The following is a 27,648-nucleotide window of genomic DNA, read 5'->3' as shown; positions in this document are numbered from 1 at the left end:
CCTCCAAGTTGCTGGTGGTTATTATGATAATTGTCGCTTTAATGGTCCTGCCTACACAGGTAAGCTTGCCTTTGATACTATACTTTAAGATGATGCTTTATTAACAAAGTTCGGGAGGAACATTTTCAAATGGAGCATACTCCATTATGCCATTTTGCCTATATGCCAAATAGGCATACTCTTTTACTCTATCTGATAAATTTTGTAAGTGTAAACAAACATTTGATGCCAGCATGATGATCCCCTTGCTTTGCATGGTAATAAAAATACTACTATAAAATATAAAGGTGGAAACTGTATATACTTTTACTGGATAAAAACACATTTATCCACTTTATTTTGAACATAAGAGCTGGTGCATCCATTTAAAAAAAGTTATTTTATTTGTACAAAAACAGCAGATTTTTGTTGCAAACTTATATTTGTTATCATATTGTTTTAATTTATTACCGTTATCACAAACACACTAGTTTGTTGCTCAAAAAATAAAGTGGATACTGGTGATATTATAAAAGTGTGATATTATAAAAACTAGACAATTATTTAAAAAGTTACTATTTCCATACTTCAATAATTGGCATTTATCTTCTCATTGTACTAAAGCAAGTTGTTAAAATATTATAAAACATTTTTAATCAAAGTGTAATTAAAGGTATAGCGGAGGATTTTCCCGAATTTTAGAAAAGAACCGCCCTCTCCACTTTTTGAAAAAAAGCACATGCGCAACACTCTACCTGCTCCCGAGAGGGAACGCCTATTAAACGTGTGCACGAGAGAGCATGCACGAGCCTAGTTCTCCTCGTGCACGCTCTGTTTACAAGTTGCTGTCGGTGTGTGACTTGTGCCAGGGCTAGCATCGCTAATCATAGCTTACATTAACTTTTACTAGCAGTGATTTTAAATGGATTTCTCCAAATAGCATGCCAAACTTTACCTGTCAAGTAGAAACTTCGCGACTGAGGCATCAGTGGAAAGCCCAACCTGTGTTCTGAGCGCACGCCATCGTGTGAATCGTGTGCACGAGCACGTACGACGGCCTTACGTAAACATATCACCAGAATGATTGACACTTAGGAGGACCAATAGTCTTGATGATCCACCCGGAAAAAGAAAATCCTCCGCTATACCTTTAAATATAACAAATTTACAAAAACTGTGTGCACGTTTTCTTACTGTTAAAATCTAGTGCTCCTAATATTATAAAATAATCACAATGAATCTCAAAAATTGGGATGAAATAGGGCAGTGGTCACAAAAGGCTTCACAATATTAATGCACTTAACAATTCCCAGATCCCATGGGGGACATATCAGAGCAATAATCTACAGGCAATTAGAGATAATGCTATGCCTTATGGTGTTTTCTTTCTGGTGTGATGACACTAGATTGAGGATCTAGCCTACTTGTGGATGGAGCGGCAGAAATCAGGAGGAGATTACAGCAGGCAGAGAGCAGAAACCGAGAGACACGTGGTGCTGTGCGTCAGTTCGATCAAAATCGACCTGCTGATGGATTTCCTAAATGAATTTTATGCCCACCCCAGACTTCAGGTACAACAAAAACAAATGATTAAACAGAATTATCATTACAGTTCAAAGGTAACACTCAGTTCCAATGGATGGTCTTTTTGGCAGCTATTCAAATACTTAAAGGCCCCCTGAAATCAAAATGTAAGTTTTTTAGCTTTTAGTATGAATATGTTAGCCTTAAGGTTATGAATAAGCTGGTGTGTTCCAAAACAAAATTCGCATTTAGGAGGTATAAGCATTCAAAACTTAAGCCCCGTTCACACCGCCAGCGACACGCAGCGACAAAGCGACATGATCCCATTCATTTCAATGGAGCGCTGGCGACATCCGGCGACACGAGCGACAGTGACCGTTGGCGACAGAATGTGGGCGTGTCAAGCGACACGAGACGCGCGACAAAAGTTCAGAAATTTCAACTTTATGCAAATGAGAAGCGATTTTCGCGAGCGACAACCAATAGGAAAGAAGACTTCAGTGGAGTTCAGCTCACGTCACCGTCTCGAGTGCAGGCAAGAAGAGTTCGAGGGCGATTTCACTGTTTTATATGATTTGACTGTATGGATATAATAAAATGATGCATGGAAAAGAAACTGTCGACATTCTCAGTGAGTTTAATTCACACATTTAGTTCGAGTGTTGTCATTTTATGATGCAAGTTTAGCACTGCTGCAGACAGTTAATTTTACAGTTTCCCCTGCATTATGTGGATTATAAGGGACAAGAAATGGATTATTTGTCAAATTCGAATAACGTTTTAGTAACTATTGACAGTATGAGTGAGTTTAATTTGTTGATTGATCGATCGTTAATGTAGTTAAATATTTAATGCACTGCACTGCTGTGGTTAATATAACAACACTCTCCCAACAGCATAATATTGCTTTTAAATCTTTTAAGACCAATTCCTAGTCAAATTAGAATTATATCTCAGTTTTATATAACACTTGTGATGGTATATGCTCAGACGTGCAGTCTACCAATAACATTAGAGCGACAACACTAGGAACGCCCACAAGCGACTTCACTGTACAGAGACTAGCGACATGCAGCGACAAAATCGCTGGCAGTGTGAACGGGGCTTTAGTCTCTTATTTCTGCTAAAATGGATCACGGATTTTTATGACATCGCTCTGCACTTCTCATCACATCTTCTGTCCAATCAAATGCTCTCTAGAATCTAAAGCGTCCCGCCCCCATGCTATAAATTAATATAAAGCTTTGCTGGCCAAAGCGACCATTGACACGTCACAGAACACTATGAGTTGGAGATGGGTGTTCGTTTGCTCAAACGTTTTATTAAGTTGGCTTGAGAAAGCCAACTTACTGATATTGTACTTAAACTTATTAAGTTGGCTTGAGAGAGCCAACATATTGAAATCCTATTTAAACTTATTATTATTATTCTGAGACTAAAATTTCTATATGAAACTCGTCCTAGAGCTTTAACTCTACGTACTCCAAACTCGGCTCAGACACTCAAACTTTTCTGACTAAGTGTGCTATCTATTTTCAGACTGATCGGACTTACGGTTTTCCTAAAAATGACGATCAAAACTCGGAAAAACTCCCATTGACTTAACATTGGGCATTCTAAAAAAATTCAAACTCACCAACCGACAAAAATTTAAATCTAAATCCCTTGAAAACTAATTCAAACTGCCATTCTATATATATTAGCCAATGAAACTCATTTAAACTAATAAACTCTAATCTCATACACTTACAAACTAATTAACTTAAATTTAATAACTAATTAACTAATAAACTCATGAATTCATAGACTTATGAACTCTTAAACTCATAAATTAATAAATTCTGAACTCTAAACTCATTTAAACTTATAAACTCTAAACTCAAAAACTTGTACACTTATAAACTCTAAACTCATAAACTCTGAGTGTGTGTGTGTGTGTGTGTGTGTGTGTCTGAGTGAGTGTGTGAGCGAGGTAGTCTGTGTGAGTGTGTGTGTGTGTGTGTGTGTGTGTGTTTGTTTGTATCTATCTAACTTATTTATATATCTATCATAAACTTCAAACTACTTTAAACTACTTTAAACTTCAAACCAATTTAAACTTCTTAAGTTTAAAGCTCCCAGCTCCCAAGCAACTCCATAGCAACCAAACTTGAGTACCCTAGCAACCGTTTTGCAAGACCTATATCTCTGTATCAGAACATCGTATAGAGATGAGGTTTGGCTCTTTTGACTCATGCTAGCAAACAGCACTTCCAACATGCTACATATGCTAGCAGTGAATAGCTACATGCTAATAGCGATTAGTTAAGTGTTAAATCATGCCAAGATCATGCTAAGAACTCTATAAAAACTCCATAGTAACCATCTGTGATAACTACCAACCACCTAGTAACACCATATCAACCGCCCTGAATACCATAGCAACCCCCCAGAACACCCTAGCAACTGCCTAGCAACCACCCAAAAGACCCTAGCAACCACCCAGAACACCGTAGCAACCACCCAAAAGACCCTAGCAACCACCCAAAAGACCCTAGCAACCACCCAGAATACCCTAGCAACCACCCAAAACACCCTAGCAACCACCCAAAATACCCTAGCAACCGCCTAGCAACCACCCAGAATACCTTAGCAACCGCCTAGCAACACCATAGCAACCACCCATAACACCCTAGCAACTGCCTAGCAACCACCCAAAACACCCTAGCAACCACCCAAAATACCCTAGCAACCGCCTAGCAACCACCCAAAACCGCCTAGCAACCACCCAAAACACCCTAGCAACCACCTAGCAACCACCCAAAAGACCCTGGCAACCACCCAAAATATCCTAGCAACCACCCAGAACACCCTAGCAACCGCCTAGCAACCACAAAAAAGACCCTGGCAACCGCCTAGCAACCACCCAAAACACCCTAGCAACCACCCAAAATACCCTAGCAACCGCCTAGCAACCACCCAGAATACCTTAGCAACCGCCTAGCAACACCATAGCGACCACCCATAACATCCTAACAACCGCCTAGCAAAAAACTTTCCGGTCCAAACTTTCTCAAGCCAACTTAAAGTTTGTCTCGACGAACTTTCGCATCTAGTTATTAAGTTGGCTTGAGAGAGCCAACATATTGAAATCCTATTTAAACTTATTATTATTATTATTCTGAGACTAAAATTTCTATATTAAACTCCTCCTAGAGCTTTAACTCTACATACTCCAAACTCGGCTCAGACACTCAAACTTTTCTGACTAAGTGTGCTATCTATTTTCAGACTGATCGGACTTACGGTTTTCCTACAAATGACGATCAAAACTCGGAAAAACTCCCATTGACTTAACATTGGGCATTCTAAAAAAATTCAAACTCACCAACCGACAAAAATTTAAATCTAAATCCCTTGAAAACTAATTCAAACTGCCATTCTATATATATTAGCTAATGAAACTCATTTAAACTAATAAACTCTAATCTCATACACTTATAAACTAATTAACTTAAATTTAATAACTAATTAACTAATAAACTCATGAATTCATAGACTTATGAACTCTTAAACTCATAAATTAATAAATTCTGAACTCTAAACTCATTTAAACTTATAAACTCTAAACTCAAAAACTTGTACACTTATAAACTCTAAACTCAAACTCTGAGTGTGTGTGTGTGTGTGTGTGTGTGTGTCTGAGTGAGTGTGTGAGCGAGGTAGTCTGTGTGAGTGTGTGTGTGTGTGTGTGTGTGTTTGTATCTATCTAACTTATTTATATATCTATCATAAACTTCAAACTACTTTAAACTACTTTAAACTTTAAACCATTTTAAACTTCTTAAGTTTAAAGCTCCCAGCTCCCAAGCAACTCCATAGCAACCAAACTTGAGTACCCTAGCAACCGTTTTGCAAGACCTATATCTCTGTATCAGAACATCGTATAGAGATGAGGTTTGGCTCTTTTGACTCATGCTAGCAAACAGCACTTCCAACATGCTACATATGCTAGCAGTGAATAGCTACATGCTAATAGCGATTAGTTAAGTGTTAAATCATGCCAAGATCATGCTAAGAACTCTATAAAAACTCCATAGTAACCATCTATGATAACTACCAACCACCTAGTAACACCATATCAACCGCCCTGAATACCATAGCAACCCCCCAGAACACCCTAGCAACCGCCTAGCAACCACCCAAAAGACCCTAGCAACCACCCAGAACACCGTAGCAACCACCCAAAAGACCCTAGCAACCACCCAAAAGACCCTAGCAACCGCCTAGCAACCACCCAAAAGACCCTAGCAACCACCCAAAAGACCCTAGCAACCGCCTAGCAACCACCCAAAAGACCCTAGCAACCACCCAAAAGACCCTAGCAACCACCCAGAACACCCTGGCCACCACCTAGCAACCACCCAGAATACCTTAGCAACGCCTAGCAACACCATAGCAACCACCCATAACACCCTAGCAACTGCCTAGCAACCACCCAGAACACCCTAGCAACCACCCAAAATACCCTAGCAACCGCCTAGCAACCACCCAAAACCGCCTAGCAACCACCCAAAACACCCTAGCAACCGCCTAGCAACCACCCAAAATACCCTAGCAACCACCCAAAAGACCCTAGCAACCACCCAAAATATCCTAGCAACCACCCAGAACACCCTAGCAACCGCCTAGCAACCACACAAAAGACCCTGGCAACCGCCTAGCAACCACCCAAAACACCCTAGCAACCACCCAAAACACCCTAGCAACCGCCTAGCAACCACCCAGAATACCTTAGCAACCGCCTAGCAACACCATAGCGACCACCCATAACATCCTAACAACCGCCTAGCAAAAAACTTTCCGGTCCAAACTTTCTCAAGCCAACTTAAAGTTTGTCTCGACGAACTTTCGCATCTAGTTATTATTATTATTCTTCTGAGACTAAAAATTTCTATATGTAACTCCTCCTAGAGCTTTAACTCTACATACTCCAAACTCGGCTCAGACACTCAAACTTTTCTGAGTAAGTGTGCTATCTATTTTCAGACTGATCGGACTTACGGTTTTCCTAAAAATGACGATCAAAACTCGAAAAAACTCATTCAAAAACTCCCATTGACTTACATTGGGGAGTTCTAAAAAATTCAAACCGACAAAAATTTAAATCTAAACACCTTGAAGACTAAACCAAACTGCCGTTCTATATACTATATGAGCCATTGAGACTCATTTAAACAAATAAACTCATCCATCTATCTACTTCAAACTACTTTAAACTTTAAACTATCTATCTATCTCTTTTTAACTAATCCATCTTTCTTTCTAATTTATCCATCTTTCTTTCTAATTAATCTATCTTTCTTTCTAACTAATCCATCTTTCTTTCTTTCTTTCTTTCTAATCTATCTATCTTTCTTTCTAACTTATTCATCTTTCTTTCTCTCTAATTAATCTATCTTTCTCTCTAACTAATCCATCTTTCTTTCTTTCTTTCTTTCTTTCTTTCTTTCTTTCTTTCTTTCTTTCTTTCTTTCTTTCTTTCTAACTAATATTTCCTTCATTCTTTCTAACTAATCTATCTTTCTTTCTTTCTTTCTAACTACTCTCTTTCTTTCTTTCTTTCTAACTAATCTTTCTTTCTAACCTTTTTATCTTTCTAACCTATCTTTCTTTCTTTCTTTCTAACTAATCTTTCCTTCATTCTTTTCTAACTGATCTTTCTTTCTTTCTTTCTTACTACTCTTTTTCTTTCTCTTTCTTTCTTTCTTTCTTTCTTTCTTTCTTTCTTTCTTTCTTTCTTTCTTTCTTTCTAACTTATCCATCTTTCTTTCTTTCTAATTAATCTATCTTTCTTTCTAACTAATCCATCTTTCTTTCTTTTGTTCTTTCTTTCTTTCTTTCTTTCTTTCTTTCTTTCTAACCTTTTTATCTTTCTAACCTATCTTTTTCTTTCTTACTAATCTTTCCTTCATTCTTTCTAACTAATCTTTCTCTTTCTTTCTTTCTTTCTTTCTTTCTTTCTTTCTTTCTTTCTTTCTTTCTAACTACTCTTTTTCTTTCTTTCTTTCTTTCTCTTTCTTTCTTTCTTTCTTTCTAACTTTCTAACTAACTAATCTTTCCTTCATTCTTTCTAACTAATCTTTCTCTCTTTCTTTCTTTCTAACTACTCTTTTTCTTTCTTTTTTTCTTTCTTTTTTTCTTTCTTTCTTTCTTTCTTTCTTTCTAACTAATCTTTCTTTCTAACCTTTTTATCTTTCTAACCTATCTTTCTTTCTTTCTAACTAACTAATTTTTCCTTCATTCTTTCTAACTAATCTTTTTCTTTCTTTCTTTCTTTCTTTCTTTCTTTCTAACTACTCTTTTTCTTTCTTTCTTTCTTTCTTTCTTTCTTTCTTTCTTTCTTTCGAACTAATCTTTCTTTCTAACCTTTTTATCTTTCTAACCTATCTTTCTTTCTTTCTTTGTGTTAAATAATGCCAAGATCATGCTAAGAACTCTATAAAAACTCCATAGTAACCATCTGTGACAACTAACCTACCACTCAAAATACTTTAAACTACTTTTAAATACTTTAAACTTCAAACTACTTTAAACTTCAAACTACTTTAAACTTCAAACTACTTTAAACTTCAAACTACTTTAAACTTCAAACTACTTCAAACTAATTTAAACTTCAAACTAATTTAAACTTCAAACTTCTTCAAACTTTCTGGTCCGACTTTATCAAGCCAACTTAAAGTTTGTCTCGACGAACTTTCGCATCTAGTTCCGTTTTCCAACTGTACGTTGGTTAAGAATGAAATGGCTAGAATTTAATCACACCCCTACTACTGAAACCAACGTATCATCAGCGCTTGGATTCGTTTCCATGGTGCTGTCGAGTACGACTTGCAGTCTGTGAGGTAAACTAAACGCTATTGGCTATTTGAAAAGGGGGAGGAGCCATTCGCCTTAGCTTCCTGTTTCAGTGGAAATTACATCAAAGCATCATACAAAGCTGCACGTTCCAAGGCACTTCAGTGAGCCTTTAATTGTTATTGTCATTTGTCACTGTTCTTACTAATATTGTGGACCTGACATACAGTAGGCTTTATAGTTTCAGTTTGCTTCATTTATTCAATTCAGCAACAGTTCAAAGGGTCATTTTATCACTTTTATCAGCTTTATGATTTTGCTGGTATTGTAGTAATTGGACAGCTTACATTTAAGTTTAAATAATAAGAAAATTATTCAATTTAGAGACTTACTTTAGCTCTGCAATCTGGTCGTTCACTTTATAAATTAAAGCATGTGTATGTTTTTATGTTGAAATACATTCTCTTAACCCAGTTTATTGTTCATTGACTACCATTTGTATGCCATTAATGAGTTTATCTCCCCAAAAAGTGTAAATATACACACATATCACTGCATGACTTGAACTACATATTTAACATGCATACCTTTGTTGTTCAGGGACTATAATAAAGTTGTAGCCTATGCATTGTATAGAGAGTTATAATAATAAATAATAATTTGATGTCTTCCAGGAGTACTATGTCATCATCCTTTGCCCAACAGAGCTGGATGCGTCAGTGAGACGGGTACTGCGGATCCCAATGTGGTCACATAGAGTCATATATCTGCAGGGCTCTGCTCTCAAAGACCAAGATTTGGTCAGAGCAAAGTGAGTTCAAAGAGATATATTTATATTTATCTGTTGCAATATCTTGGGCCTGTTTCACACATCCCACATCTACAAAAAAGCTGTAAAACTGCTGCCATAATTTATAGAACAAATATCATGATTTCTGGCTTATCACACTATGAGAAATGAGTATTTCTATTAAAAAGGGCCATAAATTATATCTTGAAAGATTTAGTTGAGTTAGCAAACTGCAGGCTTTTTCAAACCTGATTGTTGTGAAATCAGATTTTTACTGCGAATCACATATACATGGAACAGAATCCATATGCCACAGTTTTGCTATAAAGGGCCTAATTATTTAGATAAATTTGCTTGAGAAGCAAATTTGTGTAAGATATTAAGACATAAATCGGTAACATTTTACAATAAGATTTCATTTGTTAACGAACTAACAATGAGCAATACTTCTAAAGCATGTAATAATCTCTGTTAATGTCAACATTACTTAATGTGCTGTAAACTAACATGAGAAATGAACAATAGCATTTTTATTAGTTAATATGAACAAAGATGAATAAATGCTGTAAAACACATATTGCACGGTAGTTTGTTAGCTAATGAAATAACTCATGCTTTAAATTAAAATTGACCATTCTTATCTTTTTACAGCGTAATTTTTCACTTCACCTGTGAGTGGTCATCATGTTTTGTATCAACAACTCAAAAACAACAATAATATAAGAATAATACAAAACAATAATACATCAATGTAACATTATTGTATTACATCAGTGTATAAACAATATTATAAACAATGTTACACCATATTGTCCCAATTTATTCATTTAACATTTAAATTTAACCCCTTACCCCTTACCCCACCCTTAAACCTTACTACCAAACCTGTCCCTAACCTTACCCGAATCCCACTTCAGTACCAGCAAAAGTATTTGGCAGTACAACATGAACACAATAAGTACTTTGTACCTAACATTTTTTTAAATTTAAGTACATAGTAGTTCTAACAGAGTTGAGCGTGAGATTGCTTGGCCGAAACGAGCCAGTCACCGAGTCTGAACAGATGTGAGAGTCGGCACAAACATTTGTCCCTGTAGAAGTTGGAGTTGGAGTGGAGCCCCGCTCATATGCCCACCACTGAGGAGTGGTTGCTGTGTCTAGTCTCTGCTGGTCCCGTCCAGCCCCCTGTCTCCTTCGTCACCGCTGGTTCAGCCCAGCTGCCCAGCCCTCCACCCCTCCACCCCTTTGGATCCACCGTGTTCCTCCTTCCCTCCAGCTCTTCCTTTGTCTTCACTCCCTCCGGCTCCACCAGGGTCTGCTGAGCCCCCAGCTCCACCTTGGTCCTGCAATGCTGCGGCTCCACTTTGGCATTCCAGATCAGCTGTGTCTCCCTGGGTCTCCACATCTCCCGGCTCTACCTCAGTTAGTCAGGCTCCTGGGTCCACCCTCCATCGGTTCTGGCGTGGATCTTTGTCCAAATGGCTCTGCTCAGGGTCGCTCCCTGGCTCCTTCGTCTCCTCCCTCTGTCGGCTCCACCTTGGTCTCACCCTCCCTCCACAGTTAGACTAGTTCTGGCACGGAGGGGAGAGTACTGTAACGGTTATGTTCTGCTTGTGGACTCTTATGTTGTGTTTCCTTTGGTTCCTGTGTTTTCTTCCTGTTTTTAGTTCCTTGGTTTTTGATTATCACCTTTGTTACTATGGTTACTCATTGGTTAATTGATTATATTCACCTGTGTCTTGTTTGGTTCCTCCTTTAGCCTGTGTATTTAACTCAGTTAAGTCCTCAATTTCAGTTCTTTGTCCTATATTGTCTGTGTTGTTTGCTTAGCTGTTACATTTGGAATACCGTGTTTGTTTTCTTTAGTTTGTGGAATAGAAATTTAAAAGTTCTGCAATTGGATCAACCCCTCTCTCCTTCATCTTCCTAAGCCTGAACGTGACAGTAGTTAAACAAAACACTTTAAATAAAGCTTATATATAACTACATTTAGAGAGGTTTACACTTAAAACAATAAAATAAAATAAAAACTGGTGTAAGAAAAAGAAAAAAAAACAAGAATTCAAGATGCATTCTCTTTCTATACAGGCTGGATAATGCTGAGGCTTGTTTCATTCTGACCTGTCGCTGTGAGGCTGATCGAAATGCAGCAGTATGTATTCTTGAGGTTCAAAAAGTGAATTAATATTAAAAATGTTAAAGCTTTGTCTTCAATTATCTGTGAAGAGATGGGACATATAGAATATATTTTGCAGAGCTTTATGTAATTACTATGAATGTTCCACCTTAAAAATGTCTTTCTTTTTTTTTTCTTTTTTTTAGGATTACCAGACCATCCTGAGGGCTTGGGCAGTAAAGGACTTTGCTCCAAGCTGTCCTCTTTTTGTTCAGATTCTCAAACCAGAAAACAAATTTCATGTGAAATTTGCAGGTATTGTTAAATCTGTCTCAATTAATTTATTCCAGAACATTTCAATTCAAACAATGACTAAATGTAGAGAAATAGCCAGGAGACTTTAATGCATAACTTTCCAACACAATTGTGCTGTGATGTTCCCTTTCAGATCATATTGTTTGTGAGGAAGAGTTTAAATATGCCATGCTGGCCCTGAACTGCATCTGTCCTGCCACGTCCAGCTTCATCACCCTGCTGGTGCACACCTCACAAGGCCTGTGGGTACACCAGCCTGATGTCATATCAAAACCCCTTAAAGTCAGCATGAAACAGAAGTTGCACTGTTCTTTCCTTCCATATTGTGAAGTATATCCGAGTTAAACAGAATTGTTTAGATTGTTGGATGGTTGTGGTTTGCTATGTGCTGTGATGTCATGTGAGTGACAGGTTGTCCCACCCTTGCACCATTAAACACATCATCAGAGAAGAGATGAGCTGCATGAGAGTGGGGAAATTATTGTGATTAAAGATTCCGATGGCACATTAATATTTTAGAAATTAGAAGGTGCATCAAATCCTTTATAGTAATTACCACAATATTCCATTAAAAAAACAAAACAAGAATAGTCAATTTTGATTTCATGGTGACTTTAAAGGGATAATTAATCCAAAAATAGATTTTGTTATTTACTCACCCCCATGTTTTGGAACACAAAATCATAATTATATATGATATGATGTTATGTATGTAACTCTGCAGAGGTCAACACTCTCCTTCGGACTGGCACAGAGTTTATGGAAAATGCTCAGGAAATGAAGTGTACAGCATTGTTCTGAAAGAAAGCGTCTTCTTTTCTGAGTATGAGGGAAAGAGCTTCTCTTATGCCTCCTTAAATGCATATAATAAGTGAGTATGTGGAATAAGCATACAGTATTTGAGAAATGCTATAAATGTCAGTACAGAGAAAAAGACATTTGATTCCACAAAATTGGCAATTTCTCACCTCTGGACCTTCAATTCATTTCACATTTTTACTTTTTAATAAATAATAAATATTTGTGTAAATATCGCTCTCATTTCTAGGTATGGCATCTGTCTTATTGGAGTGTGCCCTGAGGACACTAAGAGTATCCTGCTGAACCCTGGTCCTCAGCACATCATGAAAACCTTGGACGTGTGCTTCTATATCAGTCTCACCAAAGAGGAGGAATCCTGCTTCAAGACCCAGGCAGAGTGTACAGACAGCCCCATGACTCAACCCCCAATCAACAGTGCCATTACTAGCATGGGTCAGACAAATGCATCTGATAATACTTCAAACAAAGATACTGTACATATCACAGCAGTGCCATACACTACTGTTTAAAAGTTTGGGGTCTGTAAGATATTCTCTTATGCTCATTGATTTCTTTGGTCAAAAGTAGTGAAAATAGTAATATTGTCAAATATTATTATTTTATTGAATATTAATTAATATATTTTTAGGATTTGTTGATGATAGAAAGTTTAAAAAGAACTACATTTATTTGAAACAGATTTTTTTTTGTGTTACTGTTAATCAATTTAAAAGGGATAGTTCACCCAAAAATTCTGTCATTAATTACTCACCCTCATGCCGTTCCAAACCCATACGACTTTTGTTCATCTTCGGGACAAAAAAATATTTGTAATGAAATCTGAGAGCTTTCATTCCCTCCATTGACAGCCTATGCAACTACTACTTTCAAGCCACAGAAAGGTAAAGACATCATTAAAGTAATACATGTGACCCAAGAGGTTTAACCTCAGTTTTATGAAGCAACGCGAGTACTTTGTTTGAGCAAAAAAAAAAAAAAATTGACAGAATATCTCCAACACGCTGTCACGAGACGAGAGCACCACGACGCATGCGTTTTGTGTTGACGCGAGAGCAGATGTTGTTGCGTGAACGCTCAGTGGAGATTAACATTTTGTCAGTAAAGTGGTAAATTATGTTGTTGGTTTTTTTCCCGGCAAACAAAGCACTCGCATCGTTTCATAAAATTGAGGTTAAACCACTTGGGTCACATTACTTTGATGTCTTTAGTACATTTCTGGGGCTTGAAAATGGTAGTTGCATAGCTGTTAATGGAGGAAGCTCTCAGATTGAATTAAAAAGATCTTCATTTGTGTTCCGAAGATGAATGAAAGTGTTACGGGTTTGGAACGACATAAGGGTGAGTAAATAATGACTTTTTGGATGAACTAACCCTTTAATGCATTGTTACTGAACAAAATAATCGTTTGAAACCAAAAGAATTTTGGGTTCCATATGTTAACATTAGTTAACATGAATTAACAATGAAAAATACTTTTAATGCATTTATTAATCTGAGTTGATGTTAATTTGAACATTTACTAATACATTACTACAAATAAGTTGTATCAGTTAATATTATTTAATAGACCTGAGCTAAATTGAACTAACAATGAACAGTTGTATTTTTATTAAATAACATTAACAAAGACTAATAAATAGTTATACTGTAACAATTGTTTTGCTCATACTTAGTTAATGCATTAACCCAATGGAACCTTATTGTAAAGTTACCAGAATTTGACCATACTCACATACAGAACTTTACTATAACTTTTGAACAGATGCGTATGTACTGTGTGTTAAGTTTTAAAAAAGTTCACCATAAAATTACAGTTTTTCTAATGTCATTCCCGATTTTTGCCTAAAGGTTTTTGTTTGTATTTCCTAAAGGTACCATGACCATAGATGTGCAGGAAATAAGCATTCCATCCAGTTTAGGTCCATCTCTTTCAACTGAAACAAATATATCTGAAACCAGAAGAGCAAACATGGTTCCTGTTCTAGAAGTGACTGATTCACCTTCCTTTCAGACTGGCAATCAACTCAACGATCAGTCAAAGAGTCCATTTCAGTACTTCAGTAAAGATGAATGTAGCGATGGGTAATTTGTTCTTTACCTGAGAGAGAAAATCCTCTGTTTACGAAAGTTGTTTTGGTAACACTTTATTCTAAGGTGAGTTTATAACAGTAAGGTATGCATACTTACAAGTAACTAACCCTAAACTAAAGCCTTAACCCTTACTGTAACCCTATAGTAATCAATTAATTATATGTGGATCAATTAATATTACTCAGTACTTTTTTTGAGTAAGTACAATGTAACTACGTCACCTTAAAATAAAGCATAACCGTTGTTTTTAGTTTTATTAAATGTCATTAGAAACATTGAATAATGTCAAGATATCTGCCATGGGAACGAGATTTCCTGAACTTATTTTTTATTTTATTTTTAGTTACATTAAGGAATATCCCCCAAATTTACCCTACATGGGAAGCTCTCGGATACTTTGCCATTTACGGAAAAAGAAAACGCCCAAATGTTGTATGCGGCTGGAAAAGGTAATAAATGTCTTTATTACATTTTGGTGGACAATAATATGAACAACAGTTTACATATGCTTTAACGTATGTGTTCCCTCAGGTATTTGAGTTTGAAGTGGATTTAGCCTATCTTTAATAATTATGTTGCACAATAAATGTCATTCATTCATTCATTCATTGTTGTTGAATGTAATACTTTTGTTCAGCAAGGATTCATTAAATTTATCAAAAGTAACAGTAAATACTTTTATAATGTTACAAAAGAATTCTATTTCAAATAAATGTTGTTCTTTTGAACTTTCTTTTCATCAAAAAATCAATAAAAAACATTACAGCATTTTTTTTTTTACAGTTTTCAACATTGATGATAATAATAAGAAATGTTTCTAGAGCAGGAAAACATCATATTAGAATGATTTCTCAAAGATCATGTGACACTAACGACTAATGATGCTGAAAATTCAGCTTTGCATCAAAGGAATAAATTACATTTTTAAATATATTCAAATAGAAAGCAATTATAAACAGTTATGTTTTTACTGTATTTTTGATTCAATAAATGCATCCTTGGTGAGCATACGAGGCTTTCTTCAATAACATTAAAAAAAAATTGATCGGTAGTCTGTTTTATGAATATGCTTTAAGTATTCAGTGTATGCACCTAGGTATCACTGGTTTAACGTTGAATTGTAATTATCTTATTGTGATGTCAGTTTTTGTCTAAGACCTGCAACCACAAAGACGATGATGATGTCAGAGCGTACGGTTTGAAGAATAAGCTCATCATTGTGTCCGCTGAGACAGCAGGAAATAGCCTGTACAACTTCATCCTCCCGTTACGAGCCTCATACAGACCACAGAATGAACTGTGGCCCATCGTGCTGCTCTTGGAAAAAGAGTAAAAATCCTTATTTTACACATCACTCTCTTTTACCTTGTTTATTGAGCTTTACTAACTCTTTAGTTGCCAATGTCTTTTAGTTATAATGACTACAGATGTCTGCATTATGTTGTTTCTGTGTGGACTGTCTGTCTTTTAGACCAGATGCAGAACTTCTTGAGACTGTCTGTTGGTTCCCAATGATCTATTACTTGCTTGGGTCAATCGACAGGCAAGAAACATTATTATTAAATATGAAACATTATAATGTTTGTTTGTATCCTGCTCTCAAATGCTAAAAAAAAATTTGAGGACAGGAAGGAGATAAGGCCGCTGCTGTACATTGAGAGTCACCTTCTTGAGATAACATAAAAACATTGAATTAGCTCAAGACACAATTGATAATAGAGTGCTGTCTAAAAACCTGGAAACAAATTAATATTTTTGAACTATTCCATCTTACTGAAGTCAATGTTTTTTTGAATGGGTTTTTGGTTAAATGCCTGAAGTAAGGTCTGTGGTGCACACAAACTCAATATTTTTTTCATGTTTTATTCTATGACACAGAATACATCAGTAATACCCCCCTTGTCATTTTAAAGCTTTTACTTAACTTGTTGTTAACAAATGGCTAAATGCGACTACAGAGGTTGTTGGGCAGTCATTATGCCCACCAGATATATTTGTCTACTTTCTAGTCTGCTTTTACAGCCTTGTTTTGATTAAATACTCACGCTTTTGCAAATTATCCTAACTCAAACTTTCCAACTTAGATTTTAAATGAAGAGTGGAAGAGTTGACGGAAGCTCTATTAGCTAAATACAAAACTCAAATAAGTCTATGACAGCATGATTATTTGAAGTTGCATCAAACATTGCCAAATGTCTTACTGAAATTTATCTGTCTGTCTGTCTGTGTGTGTATCTCCTTGCAGCCTGGATGACCTGTTGCGTTGTGGTGTCTCATTTGCTGCCAATATGGTGGTTATTGACAGGGAGAGCACCATGAGCGCTGAGGAAGACTATATGGCTGATGCAAAAATCATTGTTAATGTCCAGAACCTGTTCAGGTCAGAGACTGTTTGAGATTTTCTTTGATTTCTCAAGAGATTAATCACTTACGTGCATTTAAAATGAAAAAACATCACACTATTGAAAATCAGATAGAATACAGCCATATGCAGTAATAAATGCATGTTTGTTGAACAAACCCTTGTGATAAAGAAGTCCAATTTAGCATACTTTTATAAAGAGCTCTTATAAAAATAATTTAAGTCCAAACTGAATGCAGTGTTTTCGGTGTGGAATTTGCAATATTGTTTGCAATTAAATGTAAATGTATTATAGTTTAAATTTATATTTATATTAAATGCAATTAGTTGAACTTAAGAGCGCTTTTTGACCCACTTACATAAGTAGGACTTTTTTATGTCAGCTTCCATGAAAAATTTCGAGGTAATCGATCTAAATGCAGCAGTTATAGATTTAACAAAAAACTCAGAACACTCGAAAACAAGGAAGGGAACAGAACAATCGATTTTAACATGACAAGAACAGACCATGAACTGAAAGAAACACAGAGCTTAAATACAAAAACTAATCAACAAAATAAATGACAGGTGTAACTGATAATCCAACAATGGAAACAAACTGAAACACAGGAAACTGATTTAAAACAAGTGCAAAACTTACCCAAACAGACAAACTTTCCCCTCCATCCAGAATGTGTGCCTATGCGTCTTATAACAGCAATAAAAAAGTCCAACAGAGGAGGGCGGGACGGGTCTTGGGTGGAGGACCCAGGCACAACGCATGAACACAGTAACCAGGACAGAGCAAACAACAGGAAAAGCCAGGGAGGAGATGACGGCGGTAGAAGCCAGGAGGAGTTGGCAGTAGGAGGAGCCAGGGTGGAATCCCATGATGAATGCCCACTGTGGAGTTGAGGGAGGGAGGAGCCATGGCCGAGACTAGGCAGACGGAACCAGGGGGACGACCGACTGAGGCAGAGTTGATGGTGGTGGAGACCCAGGCGGAGACTGGGCGACACTGAAGGTCCTGGAGACCAAGGCAGAGCTGTGGGGACTAGTGGCCGAGGTGAAGCCAGGGTGCCGGAGGACTGAGGTGGAGCTAGAGGGAAGACGGAGCCAAATGGGTGCAGGGACGAGTCATAAACGAAGGCCTGTAAGTCCATGGCGACGACAGAGTGACGCCTGACCAAGGCAGAACCAGAAGGACGAGGAAACCCAGGTGTGCGCCAAGGTAGCGAGGTGGAGGGACGGGCACGAAGGTTCTAAGCGGACTGAGCAGTGTAGGAAGGGGTTTAAGAAACAACCTTCCAGGTACAGGACAGACAGATGGTTCTCTTGGCTGACGTGGAATAGACAGACATCTCAGGGACGGCCTTCTTGGCCGATGCGGAACAGGCAGAATTCTCAGGGTGCTGGGTGAGAAACATGCTCTGTGCTATTATCCTCCATATCCTAATGTCACATATTTTCATACTGCCAGAGGTGCTGCTTTACCAGGGGGCCAATGTTTCGTAAAATATTGAAGCTTCCCCGGGCGCCGCCATTGATTAGTGGACCCCACCTGCTGTTAGCATCCCATTGACTCCCATTCATTTTGGCGTCACTTTGACAGCGAATAACTTTACATCTGAGGTGTTTAAAGACTTCATTTGTCCATTATTTATTTCTAAAGAAACACGAAAATGTATGAAAGGCTCCATTACCTTGTATCTTACGTTATGGCTCCGTAGAAGCAGATTTTGTAAAAATAGGCTAACGATTGCGTCATAACCACGCAACTCTCTGTCGCACAGTAGAGAGATTACCGTATGGACCGGAGGAGAAGCTTGCGGGCAATCGGGGGGACATGGAGGCAAAATGACAAAATAATTCATCAGAATACTTAGCAAAAGTTTCTCATGCTCCTAGCTCATGGACACCTACTCACACTCTCCGTCTCTGCAATTTTCGGAAGGGAATGATTCAGATTTCTCTTGGCACAGCTACTAGAAGACAGACGGGTTGCTCACGTCACATCTACGTCGTCAAGCTCAGTTTGAGTCTGCGCAGTACGCTCAGCCATCAGGAAGTGAGAGCTTCTAATTGACTTCACTTTTCTCCGTTGAATCCAATGGGGTCGCTGTGTCCAGTTTATATACTGTCTATGTGCTTTACGCAATTTCTGAGTCACTTCGTCCTTGGGGAATGAAAAGAAGGTCAATCCATTCCCACTGTTGGAACAATGTATTGCTGCACACCTACGAGGCATTTTCAATCTTTATTTCTAATTTATGCTATATGATCAATGAAATGTTATTGAGCGGGATATTGACTGGATTATTTAAGGTTGTCATACCGTACCATGTATACAAACACATTGAACATTGAACACAAGAATAGAAAAAACACTCAAATTCCATTTATACCCATGTACTTTTTGCAAAACATATATAACGATATGAAAAAAAAGTGCCCGCAGGAAAATATAAATACAGTACACAAATTAACTTCGACAGAAAGTCCTCCTTAAGATAATGTTTCTGATTCTGCTTTAGCTTCAGGTGCCATCAAACGGGGTCTCTGGTCGTAATCAGTCGCAAGTCCGTCACTGACCAATCAGCATTCATTAGCAGAATTGCGTGTTCCGGCCAACAACGGCCCAACCTGTAAGAAATCGAAAGGACATAAGTACTCATTCATTCGACTTTTGGACTATAATCTATATTGAACTTGCGGAATCAACAATAAAATCTACGTTGATTCAACGACAAGCAGGAGAAAGAGATACGTTTAGCCGTCTAGCTCCATGGACTCCCATTCAGTCTGCGCTCGCCCGCGTTCACCTCCAGTGGAATTCTAATGGAACTGCAACCAAGATCAATACAATGGGGCTAATAGGAAGTGCCAAGGCTCTCCGTAGAGGGGCTCTGGCAATTCTTCGATCACTTCTTTCTGCTTCGCTTGTTTTTGGATCCTTAAAGGGTTAGTTCACCCAAAAATGAAAATTATGTCAGTAATTACTCACCCTCATGTTGTTCCAACCCCGTAAGACCTTCGTTCATCTTTGGAACACAAATTAAGATATTTTTGATTAAATCTGAGAGCTGTCTCACTCCTCCATAGGCTTCTAAGACACTATAACTTGCTGGCCCAGAAAATGTATTAAAGACATCGTTAATATAGTCCAAGTGACTCCAGTGGCTCAATCTTAAGTTTATAAAGCGACGAGAATACTTTTTGTGCGCAAAAACAAACAAAAATAACGACTTTATTCCACTTTTCATTTCCTTCTCTCTGGGCCTCGAGTTAGTTTACGTAGTGTAATAGCGCAGCGCGTCTGTGTTGCACGTCACCACGTAGGCTCACTATTGGCTGACGCTGGTCATGTGTGTGATACGTGGTGACGTGCAACACAGACGCGCTGCGCTATTACACTACGTAAACTAACTCGAGGCCCAGAGAGAAGGAAATGAAAAGTGGAATAAAGTCGTTATTTTTGTTTGTTTTTGCGCACAAAAAGTATTCTCGTCGCTTTATAAACTTAAGATTGAGCCACTGGAGTCACTTGGACTATATTAACGATGTCTTTAATACATTTTCTGGGCCAGCAAGTTATAGTGTCTTAGAAGCCTATGGAGGAGTGATCCAGCTATCAGATTTAATCAAAAATATCTTAATTTGTGTTCCGAAGATGAACGAAGGTCTTACGGGGTTGGAACAACATGAGGGTGAGTAATTACTGACAGAATTTTCATTTTTGGGTGAACTAACCCTTTAATAATGGATGCGTAATAGCGCCCCCTAGTACCGTATCACATGAAAACATTGATTGCCGGAAAATTCTGTCAATGGCAGGGAAAGAGTTAATGATTTATATTGAAACTTGTATGTCATGCATTTAAATATATTTGTAATTACACAATTATAATGATGAAGTGGCAATTTAGTACATTTAAAATATTAACTTTAAATGAAATAACACACTACAGTTAAAATTATAATCTAGGATTTTACATGTGCTTTAGAATGTTAGTCAACACATCAAAATACATCTTGAAAGAATGACAAAAGATTATTGAACATGATTTAAAACTTTAAATTTGACTATTAGAAAATGTATTTTTTTAAAGTGTACTTGAGTGTGTTAAGCAACATAGTCATGAATGTGTTCTCTCTTTAAGTACTCTTGTGACCTTATATATCACTAATATATATATATATATATATATATATATATGATTTTTAAAATACTTTTAAGATTTAAGTACACTATAAGTGCATATTCAATACATTTAGGCACACTTCTTTTTCACAAGGGCACTGAAGATCTTGTAAAGTCATTGAAATAGTGTCCTGTAAATGACTCGTTTGTAGGCTGTTCTCTGGTCTCAACATCATCACAGAGTTAACTCATCCTGCTAACATGAGATTCATGCAGTTCTGCGCAAAGGACTGTCACTCACTGGAATTCTCCAAACTGGAGAAGGTGAGCAGAAATTCATAACATGCTTTTGTCACTCACTCTTATTACATTAAATCCTAAAAATATTGATTCAGGCTTGATTAATCTGTTTGGTCCTAACCGTTCTTTTCCATGTTTATCTGCATGGCTTTATGGAGCAGAAAGAAAAAGAGAAAGGCTCAAATTTATCCTTCATATTTCGCTTGCCCTTTGCAGCTGGTAAGGTGTTCAGTATTAGCATGCTGGACACACTCCTCTACCAGGTAACTAACACCCCTCTGCTAAAAGAAATGTGCTGCATGTTGGCCTGAAATCATTTATGAATATTTGCCTGCTAATGCCCACTAGATGGCAACATGGCGATAAAAAATCTTCATTAGCTGAACACTGATATATATATATATATATATATATATATAATATCAGTATAATTTTTTTCAAAAAGAATAAATACTTTTATCAAGCAAGGCATTTCTATTTCTGTTTTATTTTCAACTTTCCCTTATCATGGTTTCCACAAAATTATTAAAGGAATAGTTCACTTCAAAATGAAGTCTGTCATCATTTACTCACCCTCATGTTGTTCCAAACCTGTATGAGTTTCTTTCTTCTGCTGAACACAAAGGAAGATATTTTGAAGAAAGTCAGTAAGCAAACAGTTGATGGACCCCATTGGCTTCCATAGTATTTTATTTCCCATCAAGCAGCAAAATTGTTTTCAAAATTGATGATAATACTAAATGTTTCTTGAGAAGCAAATCATCATATCAGAATGATTTCTGAAGGATCATGTGACACTGAAGACTGGAGTAATGATGCTGAAAATTCAGCTTTGCATCACAGGAATAAACTACATTTTAAAATATATAATATAACAACAGTTATTTTAAATTGTAATAATATTTCACAATATTACAGCCATGATGAGCATAATTAACTTCTTTCAAAAATATCAAAGAATCATACTTTTGAACAGTGCTGTGTGCTCTTGCTGCTGGAAATTGTAAATGTTCAGACCTTCAAATTTGTCCATAATTGTGTTATAAGCGCTTCTGTTGTTTCAGAGTTTTGTTAAGGATTATATGATAACCATCACCAGACTACTGCTTGGACTGGAAACTACACCAAATTCAGGTTTCCTGTGCGCTGTAAGTGTGACTTTTACAACATTAGCCAGTCCACATATCCTCATTCTGTTCAATGCTTTTATTTCATATTGTTTCAGCAGTGTTAAAATGTGGTATATTACATTTCAGTTGAGGATCAAAGAGGAGGACTTGTGCATCCAGACGTACGGCACACTGTACCAAGTGCTGTCATCCACTGTGGGAGACATTCCCATCGGCATCTACAGGACAGAGTCTGAGAAAGTTCAACCTCCCGAGGTTTCATTATGTTCAGTGCAAAACATACTTACACACTTTTAGGTCAGGAGAAACAGTTCAATTAGAACAGAAGGGAAGGAGCCAGCTTTACTTGTTACTTAATTATCAGTTCAATCAGGACCAATTTTGTTAAATGTATATTTTATTATAATGATAATGCATACAGTTAGTGTTGGCGCTATGGTTCTGTTCTGGGAAAACTCCACGCGCCCGTCCACGCAGCCATGCCTGGACAGAGTGGGGAGAGCCAAACCCCCCTTGGGATAACAGAGCAGATCCAGTAATCATGCATACATAATTACAATTCACAAATTCATCATGAGCTGTTGTTGTAAACAAACCAAAATACATGAGGAAGGATGATTACAATGACATTCACTGTATACTGAAGACAATTGCAAAATAGATATCAGATTAGATTACAGATTTCCAGCTATGTGGAACTGGGGATGGAGGGGGGAGTTAGATGTAGCGTGCAGCCATGCATTAGAAGAGAGGCTGAATGAATGTGGATTTAAATGAACCGCTGTGATAAGTGTCAAAACTTGATTAGTACACATCAGAATGCAGTCAGCTGATGCAAACTTGCTGATGTGGCCTGCCTGAACTAACATGATGCTTGATTTCTTTTCACCAATTATTATCATTTATACCATGGTCTGTCTGAATAAGCGATTCTGATTAGCTGGAAGGTATGCACCATTTAAAACCATTAATGCACAGGTTCCAGTCAGTTCAATCACCGTTCTATATTAATGCGCTGCTTTTATTGAAGCACGCACTCGCACACCGAGATGGGAGATCACGGTGCTCATACACAGAAACATTCAGGAGCAGAGGAACTTGTTTTCATCACTGCCCCATGACATTTATTAATGAATTAGCTTCGCTACTTAATTGCTACATTATTTTAGTCAGAAACGAGGAGGTAACATCGCTGTTTTTGAAGTAATTAAACTCACAGCTTCATTGTTTTTAGAGAGATGCTGAACAGATGCAGGTAATTCCCACACACATCTCTCTCTTGATATTTAATTAAAACAAATGCTATAAGGGGTGAAAATGGCAGAAATTTACTAGGGGGACCCTAGTTGGGATCATATTTTATATTTTTAAACCTTAGATGCAGAAAATCCCACTGTATTTCTGAATGTAATTTGAGCATTTGAAGGCTATTACGTGGAACTCCATCCCCCCTTGAAATTGACTTCCTGGACTCAGTGGCTAAAATTCATTCATTCAAATAAATGTAATCTTACACACTACTTTATCTATGTGTCTGATTTAAAGCGGCCAGAATAGTAGATCTACTGAGCCGTAACTGACAAAAATTAACCGTCATTTTTACCCTTCCGCTCAAATATTACGTGCCAAACATCAATAACAGCTTTAACTTGTCAATGCAGGTAAATGACCATGATATAATAATCCAAGGCTTCGCGTCTGGGTGTTCTTTGCCATTTAAAATCATTTAATGCACAGATAGCCATGGATTATCCCTCACATAAGTGATAATTATCATGCAAACAACTGAATATGCAATAACACAAATTAGATCTATTCAGTCAACATCCGTTTTATCAATGGATTTTCCCTAGACTGTTAAAATGTATCAGGTAATTAGTGAAATGTTTGTATCCTGAGTAGTTCTAGCACTTTACTGATGTACACTGTAGAGTGGAACAACTTTTCCAGCGGCGCTGTTTCCCGAAGTATTTTTTCTATTCATTTCTCCCATAGGGATTTAAAAAAAAAAAAGTTTTGTTAAAGAGTTATAAGCCATGAAACAAGCCAACCTGCTACGAGGTGAATCATAACATTACAAACTCTGATTTGAAGCAAAACATATTTGAAAATCGGACAAAAATAATAGGGTACAAGACTGTAGTCTTAACGGCTTTTGTGATAGAAAGAACTACGATCCCATGAAACATTGCGAACAGCATAATCAAGTTAAAACGATGACGAAATATAAAACAACTCATTTAAAAATGTTGATTATTTATATATATATATACACATATTCAATATATTTTAGGTTTATTGCAAAATATGCATGTATATTCAAATTATTTTGTATTTTGAGAGCATAGGGAGGCCGAGTCTTTTTCCAAACTTCATGGCAGTGGGCGGAGCTAATGAGATCTTTTGGCGTGTTTTGAACCTCTGATTGGTGTAATTTTCTGTACAGCATCATGGCTAATGAAAGTTTTAGTTATTAATGTAATAATGTGCGCTGGAGGCTTCAATAAAAGCAAATACTATCAATTAACAACCAAAGTAGCTCACAGGGCTGTCTTTAAAGGTTTATAGGTTATTGTTTAAAATAAATCTTTACTTCCAGAACCCGACTGTTGCACTCTATTGTTTAAAAGTTTGGGGTCGGTAAGGTTTTTAAAAATGTTTTTGAAAGAAATTAATAGGCTACTTCTATTCAGCAATGGTGTCTTAAATTGATCTAAAGTGACAGTTAAGGCATCTAAAGATTTATATTTGAAATAAAGGCAAATTTCTAATTATTTTGAACTTTCTATTCATCAAAGAAAAATGATGTATTACGGTTTCCACAAAAACATTAAGCAGCATGGAAACTTAACATTCAGAAAATTAGGAGCTGGCTCGGGACCAAATGTTGGCATTTTCTGAACTTTTTTTTTCTTATAATTTAAAATTAAAATTGTAATTTTAATAGCAAGAGTGATTTGAAAACAATTTGTGTAAAAGTTTGTTAAGAAGACGAAATGTATAATTGTTTTGAATATTACTTTTGAAAAGCGAAAAGCAGGGCTTTTTTTACTTCCCATTTTAAAGCAATCAGTTTTTCTTTCTTCTAGTCTCCTCAATCCCAAGCATCAGACAAAGTGTCAGTCTTTGACGAGGAGGAGCAACCTCAGGTTCTTCAGTGTGAATTCCCAGACAGCAATGTACACACTCATTCTCTGCGCCGAAAGAGCCTGCAGTGGGCTTCCAATCTTCTGGGGCCGTGGCACGCGGAGCGAGATGCAGACAGATTGAGCCAGCACCGGGACGTCCTGCTCTCATGCTCAGAGAGACAGGAGCTTACTGAGCTGGTCAAGAACCGCATGCAAAACCTGGGGCTCTCCACGAGGGGATTCGGTGAGACACCATCTTATGAGTCGAATTATACAGTGAAATCATGTGCAGAATGAATTAGTTTCTATGCATAATTTGAGAACCAAATCAAATGCCAATGGCAGCAGTATGAAAAAACAAATCTGAAACTTGACTAAAATTGTATTATGCAAGTAACATAACGTGGTGACATTCAGCTTTTTAAAAACATTGATTTGATTTTATACCTCATATTTTCAGTTGAGGCTCATTACTACCAGGGCATGGTTCTGGAGAATAACACATTTTTATGACTGAAATGACTTTTTATTCTGTTAACATTTGTTTCTCCAGATGATCCAGATGATCTGAATATTAACCCGAGTAGCCACTCTTATGCCTTAATCAACCCGTCACCAGATACACAGCTGGAGCTAAATGACATTGTGTAAGTGAAGCTAAATCTTTTGTACTTCATAAGGAAGAAAAATGTAAGAACTTATGATTTGCTAAAATAATTTTTTATTTTTTAGACTTATGTATATTTTAGGAGTTGTTTTGCATTGTAACAGACAATTTATACATATATATATATATTATGTATATTTTACATAATTCAAATCAAACTAAAATTAAATCCAGTACAGCCAATACTACATACACTGCCTGGCCAAAAAAAGGTGACCACTTGGATTTAACTAAGTAAATAGGTAAGAGTCTTCATTGGATAACTGCTGCAATTATAAATGTGTTACAGCTGGCAATGAGTGATTTAACCCTGACAACCATGTCGAAAGACATATCCTGTGGTCATGGAAAAAGATGTTCCTCTGTTTCAGAAGGGCCAAATTATCGTCTTTCATCAAGCAAAGAAAACAACTATTGCTGAAACTACTTAAACTGGTTTAACTGTCCAACGCATTGTTAAAACCTGAAAGGATAGTGGTGAACCGTCATCTCTGAGGAAGAAATGTGGTCGAAAAGAAAAATCTGAGATCATTTAAATGTTTAGTGAAATCAAATCAACAGTTGAACTCACAGCTTATGTTTAATAGTGAAAGTAAGAGCACTTCACACACACAATGCGAAGATAATTTAGGGGATTGGGACAGCTGTGTAGTCTTAAGAAAAACACTTATCCAAGACAGCAACATAGTGTCGACCCATTACTTGTCTGTCCTGCATAATACATCATTTTTAGTCGTTTCTGCATATCCATGCAAACTGGAATCATTTTGACAACGTTATATCTGTACAGAGGTGAAGGGAAGGGAAGGAGGCCTTCACAGGGGAGAGACTAGTTGACACTTCAGGACTGCAGGCGCAGGTCCTTCATCAGATCTGGATATTTAGATATATTTTTAAGATGGAAGAATGGGGTTTTACAGATACTAGAAATTTGACTTTCAAATGAAAGATTGGTATCTGACAGAGCACACCCAGGTTCCTAACCGACGACGAAGACTTGACAGAGCAGCCATCAAGTGTTAGTCATTACGTGAGGACGTTTTTTGTCCAATAATTAGAATCTAGTCATCCAGTTTTTTATATCAGCTACGCATTCCGTTAATTTTGCGAATTAGTAAGCTCTATATTTCCTCACGCCCTGACGAGTATCATTAGCATAACCGTGAAAACTAATTGTTGCACAAGCTTATGGAAATGATGCCATGGCAAATGCATCAAATCTTAAGCTGGTCCAATAAAATATTAGACTCTGTGAATTTTTTTTTATTTTTTTTTGGTCAGGCATTGTAAATACTATGCATACATTATTCAAAGTGTATATTTTTAGTTTCTTTTTTCATTACAGTAGTCTGACAATTTTTTCCTCTGAGAATTTGGCAGATCTCTATGAAAAAACTTGAAGAAAAAGAAGGTCTGAATTGCATTGTAGTTATTTATTTTATTTTATTACTATTTCTTGTATAAATA

At 37.0% G+C, this 27,648-nt stretch overlaps 1 protein-coding gene across 1 annotated transcript in view; it reads left to right on the top strand.

Moving 5' to 3' along the window:
* Nucleotides 1-27,648, top strand: part of kcnt2a (potassium channel, subfamily T, member 2a) — a 30,087-nt gene continuing 2,439 nt past the window's right edge. Inside the window, exons 1-19 of the mRNA XM_084412056.1 lie at nt 1-59; nt 1,386-1,550; nt 9,015-9,151; nt 11,219-11,282; nt 11,453-11,561; nt 11,695-11,803; nt 12,286-12,432; nt 12,610-12,815; nt 14,255-14,465; nt 14,818-14,923; nt 15,619-15,803; nt 15,946-16,017; nt 16,720-16,854; nt 21,169-21,280; nt 21,418-21,519; nt 22,321-22,404; nt 22,513-22,641; nt 25,476-25,758; nt 26,068-26,161. Coding sequence (XP_084268182.1) covers nt 24-59; nt 1,386-1,550; nt 9,015-9,151; nt 11,219-11,282; nt 11,453-11,561; nt 11,695-11,803; nt 12,286-12,432; nt 12,610-12,815; nt 14,255-14,465; nt 14,818-14,923; nt 15,619-15,803; nt 15,946-16,017; nt 16,720-16,854; nt 21,169-21,280; nt 21,418-21,519; nt 22,321-22,404; nt 22,513-22,641; nt 25,476-25,758; nt 26,068-26,161 — 2,486 coding nt within the window. The 5' untranslated portion in view covers nt 1-23. The remainder of the gene's footprint in view (nt 60-1,385; nt 1,551-9,014; nt 9,152-11,218; nt 11,283-11,452; nt 11,562-11,694; nt 11,804-12,285; nt 12,433-12,609; nt 12,816-14,254; nt 14,466-14,817; nt 14,924-15,618; nt 15,804-15,945; nt 16,018-16,719; nt 16,855-21,168; nt 21,281-21,417; nt 21,520-22,320; nt 22,405-22,512; nt 22,642-25,475; nt 25,759-26,067; nt 26,162-27,648) is intronic.

Source organism: Rutilus rutilus, assembly GCF_951802725.1.
Source record: "Rutilus rutilus genome assembly, chromosome: 6".
In the NCBI taxonomy this organism is placed as follows: Eukaryota; Metazoa; Chordata; class Actinopteri; order Cypriniformes; family Leuciscidae; genus Rutilus; species Rutilus rutilus.
Note: the sequence above shows the minus strand (reverse complement) of the source record. Positions and strands in the feature narration are given on the sequence as shown.